The sequence below is a fragment of the Quercus suber genome, unplaced genomic scaffold, assembly GCF_002906115.3.
Source record: "Quercus suber isolate HL8 unplaced genomic scaffold, Cork oak 2.0 scaffold_87, whole genome shotgun sequence".
NCBI classification, from domain to species: Eukaryota; Viridiplantae; Streptophyta; class Magnoliopsida; order Fagales; family Fagaceae; genus Quercus; species Quercus suber.
The window spans coordinates 262,550-272,460 of record NW_027069552.1 but is presented as its reverse complement, the minus strand read 5'-3'; the positions used below and the strand labels follow the sequence as shown (position 1 = coordinate 272,460).

General features: G+C 33.8%; 1 protein-coding gene and 1 long non-coding RNA gene across 2 annotated transcripts; one reads left to right on the top strand and one right to left on the bottom strand.

The window, feature by feature from the left end:
• Positions 1–10: 10 nt before the first annotated feature.
• Positions 11–3,424, top strand: LOC136067837 (uncharacterized). The gene is made up of 4 exons (XR_010629250.1): positions 11–81; positions 481–599; positions 2,771–2,860; positions 2,968–3,424. It is a non-coding gene; the product is annotated as an uncharacterized LOC136067837 (long non-coding RNA).
• Positions 3,425–6,504: 3,080 nt separating this feature from the next.
• Positions 6,505–8,639, bottom strand: LOC111996752 (protein DETOXIFICATION 27-like). The gene is made up of 4 exons (XM_065774177.1): positions 8,332–8,639; positions 7,480–8,021; positions 6,887–6,973; positions 6,505–6,583 (listed from the first exon to the last, which is right to left on the bottom strand). Exons 1-4 carry the CDS (start codon positions 8,596–8,598, stop codon positions 6,505–6,507), a joined length of 975 nt encoding a protein of 324 aa, XP_065630249.1. The 5' UTR covers positions 8,599–8,639.
• Positions 8,640–9,911: the final 1,272 nt, after the last annotated feature.

The following is a 9,911-nucleotide window of genomic DNA, read 5'->3' as shown; positions in this document are numbered from 1 at the left end:
TACTGAATTTAGCAGTTGATAAGCTCTCTGTTTTATTAGCTGCTACAATTCTCCTAAATGGTGTTCAACCTGTTCTATCAGGTAATTTCCAATAAGATTTTATACTTTTGAAAACCACAGTGTATAGATGTACTTCTTGAAGAGCACCATGAATATGAACCGTGAAAAATACCATAGAATTGAACAAATAAAAATCCACTGTTCTAATGTTTGTCTTTCATTCTATGTTTTACTAATCATTACCTAACAAATGATATATCACATTTGATAGAATATAAAATGAAACACTCTTAGTCAAACATAGTATTTTTGTTTGTTTTAAACCTATATTTGCTAATTATACCTTTGATTTGAAAATTGGCATTAAATTTGGTCAAAACTTAATAAAAGAAGAAGGTATAGGTTATCAAGCGATGTCTCTAAGAACTAGTCTTTTTCTCTTTGAAATCAATTGTAAATATATTTTCTTCACTATGACAGGAGTGGCTGTTGGATCGGGATGGCAGGCATGGTTTGCATATATAAATTTGGGCTGCTACTATGTCGTTGGGCTCCCGCTTGGACTTCTAATGGGATTGGTCTTCGACCTTGGAGTTTTGGTTAGTGTTGTAACTTCTTTCATTAGCCTCCAATTCAGTAGAGATTATGATATATACCAAATCCGCCACTGGCATTGTGGGCATTTATATATCATAGTTGGTTCAGCCTCAACATGGCCTATAATGAACAGAGTGAAGTCTAAAACCAAGTTCAGAACCCAAAAAATAAAGAAAAGTCAAGAACAAAGCTAAGATTCATATTTGTAGCATGAATATAGGTCTACCAACTCAGTAGATCATGAAAGTCAATGGGCATCAAAAGTCATGTACTCTGGGTATGTTAAATCCATCAGAAAAATTCTAGACACACGGTCAATCGTACACTCAATTTAACAACTTGTTGATGTACGTTTATAAATTTAGTGGACACACATTTTGTCCATATGGACCATCGTTTTTCATCAACCACTCACAATCACAAAAGTGAACTAGTTGTGAAATTGAGTACGATAACACACATGTATCTGTAATCCAGTTGTAGCACAAGTTGTACCATTTTATGTGGTGCTAGAGTTTTTCATGAATAAGGTGGTACAAAAACCAAATATAGTACTAGTATACAAGGAAGTTTGGATTTATGGTCTGTTTGGATATTACTTATTGCTGAAAACTGAAAACACTGCAGCAAAATAATTTTTAAATATGTAAATAGTACTGTGAGACCAATTTTTAATGAAAATTTTTAGGGTTGTCCACGGGTCGGGTTTGTGCCCAACCCGCAACCGACCCGATCAGATCGGGTGGAGAAATTCCAGACCCGCCGCCAACCGTGAAAAGCCATCGGTTGAGTCGGATCGGGCTTGGGTGGACGGTGATCAGCTTTGATTTCGACTGAAAATACAAACATCAAACACAAACCCAAAGAATAAAACCAATGATTCAAAAGATCTATAACAACAAACCCTTAGATCAGATCAACAAACCCAAATTACAGATCAACAAACCCAATAACAGAGAATAGAGAGATCTACAAGCCCAAATAACAGAGAATAGGGAGATCAAACTCGAGAGCTTGAACCTGAGAGAGAGATAATCATAGATCTGAAGTTCTGAACTGGTGATGACCTGGTGATTGAGAGTAGATAGATCAAACCTAAGAGATAGAGGGGATGGACACGAAGACCAGCTAGCGACGTTGCGCATGAAGAGCAAAGATCGACGACGTTGAGCAAATATAGGCGACGAGTAGAGATTGGTGAGACATCGTTAGAGGAGAGAGTAAGACTAGAAGAATTAAGTCTGAGGTCTGGGTGAGTTCTGAAAATCCTTTTAACCCATTTACAGTCCAATCAGGTCGGGTGGCTCAGGTTTTGGAAGAAAAGACCCGCCACTGACCCGCCGGAATCGGTTTTGGAAAGGAAGGACCTGCCACTAACTGCTGGAATAGCCAGATCAGGCGGTGGACGATTCGGATTCGGTCAGTTTGGCCGGGTGGGTTGGTTTAGCGGGTTGTTTGGACAGCCCTAAAAATTTTGCTTAAAAAAAAGGTTTATGGGTCTTGTCAACAGTGCTCAGGACCCATGCACAAAACACTAGACATGCAAACGCTAGATGCTTGCCACTATCCAAACATTCACTTAGTTTGCATTCCAGATTGAATGGTTGGTTGTCTTTTGTTTTATAAGGGTTTTCTGGCTGATCATAGAAGTAGTTTGGTTCTAATACAAGTTAAACCAAAATCAAAATCAGTTCAATTTTTCTTGTGGGTGTTTGACATGCACATGAAAATTTAAATTCTTTAATGGAAATATGCATGTTCAGCCAAAAACCAATTTTTATTTTATTTTATAGAATATGAAGTATTTTTAACACACATACTGAAAGAAGAAATAAAGTCTTAAAGAAACAGTAGTTTATATTTAAAAAAACTTAATTCTTGGATGCATAGCAGAAAAGAAAGAAACCACGAAAGCCAAAAACCAAAATTTTAAAGACATGAATTTGGTGAGAATGGATACCCGAAAGAATAAAATTTAAAACTAAGGAATATATATGGTTCTATTAGAACCAGTTTCTTAAAACAAAAGTTTACCGAACTAAAAAAAAAAAGCAATTATGTTTTTCTTGGTGAATTTTACATTGTATAAGCTCCTCTACAAAGAATTTTCCATTTGGCATGACTACGATTCCAATGCGTTGAAACTGAAATGTAATAAAACTTGACGTGGCAGGGTATCTGGGGTGGAATGATTTTTGGTGGGACTGCAATCCAAACAGTGATTTTGGCTATCATAACAGCGCGATGCGATTGGGAAAAGGAGGTACTATAATTTAACACAATTTCACTTGTTATAATAACGTTGACATCGTGTTATGCTTGTGCATGTAAAACCCATATGAATTCATTTGTTGTATTCATGGATTTCAGGCTGAGAAAGCTAGCATTCGCGTAAATAAATGGTCAAGTCCTAACCCACAAGATGAAGAAGAAGATCAATCGGAGGTCCAACAATGACAGCAATTTTGATGGATTTTGGATTTTGTCACTTTTAGGTGCACCAGCCCACGGTGTATACTCCCTAATAATGTACAAATCTTCTGCTAATCCAATTTTGGATAATTGATTTTCAAGGGTTCCTTAGCTTGGAAAAATGGGGTTACAATCATTATCGATGGAGAAGTGTTACATTCACAATATTTTTATAATACTTTTACAACAAATTATAGGTGATAAGTTGTTGTTGGTTCTAATTTGAACCCACCACTTGAATTTTTTTTTACTCACTAATAATAGCCAATAACCACCTGTCACTTAAGAATTGTTGTAAAAATATTGCAGATGTAACATTTCTATAATCGACAAGCATATTCATTACTTTTCAGTTGAAATGCAATCGCCCATTCGGTATTGAAATTATTATTGTTTTTAATTATTTTGATAATTTGATATAAGGGAAAATATTTTGTCCAAAAAAAAATAAAATAAAGAATGAGAGGTTTGGTTTGAATCCTAAATGTCTTCATTAGAAAGATCACATGATGATGGTTGAGTTACAAGATTCTTGGCTATACGTTTTTAGACCCCTTAAAACATAAGTTATTTAACTTAGTTATTTAGCCAAGTGATTATTTAGATAAATTATTCAAATTTAGGTTAACACAAACAAATCATATCATGTAAACAATGCAAAAAAAATAAAGAACACAACAATATGATAACTCAGGAAAACCAAACCGGTAAAAAACTTAGGAGGATTTAACCTAACTATCTTTAAGGTAAAACAAATCTATTATGAAAGAATTGAAGTTTTACAATAGTGACTTAGACCACTAACATTCTATTGCTACCTCAAGTAGAAAACTTACTACCACAACCACGCAACAGCTCCGAGTCCACGAACTACTTCTTTTTGGACTCACAGCAACCACAAGTAATCTCACTTGTGTTTTCTTTAAACTCTTTACGCAGCAACTGAAGTGATCACCAAGTCTCGACATTAATCTTGATCTTGATAACCCTAAGTATGTATGAAGGCAAATACCTTTAGATCTCACAAGAGATTCATACATACAGCATAAACAACAACATCAAAACGTGGCTAGAGTTTTTCCTTTTATACTTAAGGCAAAACATAAAATCTTACACATTATATAAACTTGGGCTGAGTTAGAAAATTCTGCAGAAAAACATTCTACACGAGTTTCGATTGATCGAGTCTAATTTTTGATTGATCGAGCCTTGCCAAAAGTGAACAGTAATTTTCTGCAATTACTCGATTCTAACTTGACAATAAACATACTTTGAGCAGTCTAAAACTAGACTCTAAGTTTTGATCATAGTTTGCCAACATTACATATTGAAGTTCTAAAACATTTAGATCCTAAATCCTTAGAACTTAACATTGGCAATTTTTTAATATAGTTATTAATTTCAGTTTTGTTTTGATTTTCTTGTCAATCTAAAAAATTATTGAGTTCTTATCTATCTTTAGGACTATTAAAAAAATTGTGAATTTAATTATTTGATTATTATTCTAACAATCTCCTTCACCTATTGTGGGGACAAAGAACTTGGCAACCTCAGCCTACTTTATACCAAGCCCAAGGCCCATGCCAAGGAGGAAAAACATCCAAGGATGAAGTTAGAAAGTCCAAATTGCCCAGGAACCTTACCGAGGACGATCCTACCCTCGGCCAACCAAGACCATGGGAGGAGGAAGTAACGAACCATCAAAGGTAGCCTCCCAGAGCATCCCAAGAGTGAGAATGAGTACAATGTGTCAGCCATAGAAGCATTGTAGAGGAATAATTCCAGAATAAACTGTCACCTCCGCATTAAATGCCCACAATTAACGTTTTGACCACATTAATGAGGAAATGACCCATGAACATGGCAGCCTTGGTTGTTGCAACCCACAGAAAGAATGGGAAGACGGCTGATGGGACAAACACTCAAGTATTGACCAGCCTAATTGACAAATGTAGGGTTAAGATCAACTGAAAAGGGTATATAATGTAAGAACTCCTTCAAGAGAAGGGAGAGAAAAACATACAATGGCAACTTGTAGAACTTGTCCAACCTTTGTAGTCAAACACTGAAGAAATAATAAGGATTACACAAGAGAATCCGAGGAGCAGAATTTCATACTTCAATCCATGTTCTTGCCACTCCGCCCACTCATTGCCATGTTTTGTTGTTACAATTCTTGTTAAGGCTTAGTTCTTAAACCCATTCTTTATAAATTCATTGTATTGGGCTAGTTGGGTCTGAGTCCACTCGTCCATCAGAAGAAGTGTTCAGATCCATTCCCTACACCTATTAATACATATTTCCCTTAAATGAAGCTAAACACGTGAGATGTTCCATTTTTCCAACACCTCCTCTTGATACCATAAAAAAACTAACATTTAATTAAAAAAATTAAAACTTTTTAAAATGTTGAATTTAGTCGTTCAACCAATATTTTACCACAAGATTTCATATAAATTTGTAATAAAGATTTTTAAACCAACTAAGTATAGTCCTCTCCTTATTCTTCTTTTTTTATTTTTTACTTTTTATTTTTTATTTTTATTTCCAACCAACTATGTATAATCATCATAACGTTGACTTAAAAATGGAATTTTTTTCCTAAAAATTAAATGGAATTTTTTTAATGTTACCTATTGTCTAAAAAAAAATTACGATGCTTATGATATGAGTTAGCTCATTAATTATAAGTTTGCAAACAGACTTGAATGACTGATTACTGTGGGCCTTGATGCCTCTAATTCGCACCAATAAATATAGGTATCATTGAATGGGTTTCTGGTGTGGGCCTATACTGGTGCTACATGGAATTGTACAAGAATTGATTGCCCATGGGTTAAATTGTTAGCAACTGTACCTTTAACCTTAAACGGTTGTCCAAGATCAGCAAAAACTTCAAAAGGACACCCATTTTTATTTTGAGGCCTGTGGCTTGGCCCACTTTCTTTTATGAGCATTGGGCTAAGTCAGGCTTGCTTAAATAAATAACACCAAATCACACACTATCCAGCACCATCAAGTTCGGCTACTACAATATTTTTCTAAGAAAACAAGGAAATAAAAAGGGTGGGTTCCAAATAGCTCTCATCGGGGGTTCAGGCTTCCCTCAGCTCGAAGCAAGAGCTTCTTTTCTGCTACCATGCACCAGAATTTTGAAGCCACATTATTTTTATACTTTCTTTTAATATATATATTTTTTCTTTTTAGAATTTGCAGAGTTCTAATAGGATCCAATCCATTAGTACTTTTAGTATGATCACATATATTTTTTTAAAATTGTTAGTATATACTAACTATATATCTTATAGACATAGTTACTCAGCCAATTCTCTTATATATATATATATATACATACATACATATATATATATATATGTATGTATTTATATTGAAAGAAATACTACATGATAAGACAATCAAATATTGGGAAAAGGACTAAGGAGTTCTCAATTTGTACCCGGTACTAGCAAAAAAAGCCAAAGGAATCATCGACTCCCAGCCATTGATAGTCATGCTGCAAAATTGTAAGAAAATCCACCAAACAAACAGAAAAAGTGTTACAATTTTTTTTTTACAACTTTCTAGTGTATACCAAACTACCAAATTCCAATGCTGCAATTGTATATAACATGACAGTAACAACTATTTATTTTTTAGTAAACACACAATTTTTTTTACAACTTTCTAGTTTATACCAAACTACCAAATTCCAATGCTGCAATTGTATATAATATGACAGTAACAACTATTTATTTTTTAGAAAACACATGACAGCAATATATAACTAATAACATGCATGGAAAAGAGAACCACGTACCAGATTGACAACGCATCCACGGCTAAAGTGGCATTCTGTAGGGACCCAGTCATTAATATTAGTATTCTGTAGTACCAATTCTCCAAGCTACACAAATCACCAACAACACCCACATAAAAATAAATAAATAACAAATGAAATCAAAGAAACAGTTGATTGTTGGAACAGTGAATATAAAACGCACCAACTAAAATCTTCTATCCCCTTGGGTTGAACAATGTTTCATTTTTTTTTAATCCACCAATTATAATAATATATCTTTTCTATTTTCTTTTTCTTTTTTCTAGGAACAAAATGTGCAGATTATGATTATTGGGATATAAAATAGAAAAGAGTGGAATTATTCGGAACTTTGAGAATTATTCTACTAAAATTTAATCAATATGACACATTATTATTTTTGAAGGATTTTTTATATGCTTATATTGTACTTGTAACGTAAATTTATATTATAGACACAAAAATTTGTGACAAATGCTGTGTATAACATTTGTCACTTTTTATGTATTTATAATGTAAACTTACATTATACTGCAATGTAAAAGAAGAATTTCTAATTTTAGAAACATTGAATAATTGAGAGAGAGAGAGACCAAAGCATAACACCAGAAGCAGCAGAGAGTTTGAGAAATTCCCATAGGCCAGAAAAGGCTTCAATGGAGAACCCATGCCAAGTCAAAGGACAGCCACCAAAAGCAGTATAGCCATACAATCCAAAAACCAAAACCCACCAGGAGATATCCAAAGCAAGAGCCGCACCCACAAGGCCAAAATCCAACACATAAACGAATAGCCAACTAGTTAACACATTCACCAATAGACCCACCAAAGAAACCCAAGCAATCACTATGTTCTTCAGCTGGGACTGCAAGAACCTGTGCAATGGGAACTGAAACGCAAAGCTGAAATGCAATGGTATTAACCAACAAGCCACCACACCTGAAGCCTCTGCCACGTCATCGGGTTGTCCTATGAGTTTCAGCAGCGGAGTGGCGAAAACGTAGAAGGGTAGTAGCAAGAAACAGCATAGGACTAGCACAATCCATGACCTTTGCATGTATATTCCCAACATGTGGTACCTCTTCGCACCAAATGCTTGCCCACATAATGTCTCTAACGCACTTGCCATCCCTAACTGCATGCCCAAAACAAAAATACCCAAAACCATGCAATGTTAAACAAATTAGTCAATCATTCTCTATTATTTTCTATTATTATTATATACATATCATTTATTTCACACTATAAAGTATTTTGTGTTTTGGATATAAGTACTTTTTTGAACATGAGAAAATGATTTCTCGGATGCATAAGATATATGCATCATCTCTTTTTTTAACACTGAGTAAGCCTCACACAATTGTGAGGCAATCGAGACATGAAGATAATATATCTGATACATGAGATAATTAATTAGTATTCCGTATGTAATTTTGAAGAATTACCAATAGTCCAAAATTGAAGCCAACAATGACAGTGTTGGCAATGGAAATGGCAGCAAGCTCAACTTCGCCAAGGTGGCCAGCGAAGGCTTGGGTGACAACGTTCATGGTGTAAGAAGCGATGCGGCTGAAGATTGCGGGACCCACGATGCGCCATAGTTTCTTGGATTCAATCCACACTCTTGATGAAAGATCTTTCTTTTCTTCATCTTTGAATCCAACTTCTGTGGTTTTTGATTCCGGTAATAGTGGCTCGTTAATGCTCCCCATGAGTGTGAGTTTAGAAATTAGAATTTAGAAACAGTCTCTGCCTAATTAAAGCTTAATGGCAGCATGAGTGTGAGTTTAGAAATTAGAATTTAGAAACAGTCTCTGCCTAATTAAAGCCTAATGGCCTAAATTTAAGAGAGAGTGATAGAAGGGTATGTTCATATATTGGCAGTTGATCGACTTTGAGAAGAGGGCACGTACAATATAAAAGGTGGATTTCATAAACAGACTATCAATTTAATCGTCAAAGACCGCTTAATATTTTGCGGTGTTCTTATCAAAAAAAAAATATATATATATATATATATATATATTTGCGGTGTTGAATTGTGACAGCAGAGATATATATAAATATATACATATAAAGGTTGTTTTGTACCTGAGAAGTTGTTACGAAAACAATATTTTGTCTTCCATGTAAAGCTGTGGGTAATAGTTTTAAAAAAATTTAAAATAGTGTTTATTAGAAGTTACAGTTAATTCAATTTATAAAATTTTTTAAATAAAATATATTTATTTTTTCTTTTCAAAAATTGAATAACTTTTAGCAAATTAGGTAAATGTACTACTATACAATATATTCAGATTCTGAATTCTCCACGCTCAAGAGTCAAAGCACCCATCCTGACAGCATCATCAGTATCCAACTTTTTATCTTATTAAAAAAAAAAATCCGAATTTTTTTTTTTATATTATATTAGCCAGGTCGAAGAACACTCTAGTTAAAAAATTATCAAAAGAATATCTCAAATCCGGCTCTTTATAACTACTAAATTTTTAGTTAATCACTACGGCACTTAATAAGTTTGGATAGCACAGTAGCCTTCTGTAAAATAAATAAATAAATAAAAATCTTCTTATTTATTTATTTATTCAAACTCTATCTATCCTCTCTTTTTTTCTCCAAAAAAAAAAAACTCTTTCTTTTAAAAAAAAAAATTATGTTGAATATTTAAATTGGATGTATAAGAAATTGAAGGGTAAGATTTAGAGTATATTTAGAAGGTTGGTGGCTAAAATAGAGGAGGAAAAATAAAAACTCTTTTTACTTTAAATGTCAGGCCACCGTGCAATTTTTTTTTTTAACAATGCAATAGTTAAGGAAGAGAGAGAAGACTAAGACCTTGAATGTTTAAATTAAAAACTCTTTTTGTGACTTTTTTTTTTTCTCAAGTCTCACCCAAATGGGTGTCTTGTGTACTTATAATTAAGTATCACATTTTACGCTAAAAGTCTTGTAACACAACTGACACTTTCTAATATTTTTAATGAGGTACCATCTTTGATCTTCATTTGTTTATATGGTCACATAG

Bases quoted from the DNA above. Each gene is read 5' to 3' on its own strand.
- LOC111996752 (XM_065774177.1), bottom strand. From the start codon at position 8,598: ATGGGGAGCATTAACGAGCCACTATTACCGGAATCAAAAACCACAGAA. The intron at 8,022-8,331 runs GTAATTCTTCAA...TTGGGCATGCAG, and splicing joins GCTTCAATTTTGGACTATTG to TTAGGGATGGCAAGTGCGTT. The intron at 6,974-7,479 runs GTCTCTCTCTCT...TGATTTGTGTAG, and splicing joins GCTTCTGGTGTTATGCTTTG to CTTGGAGAATTGGTACTACA.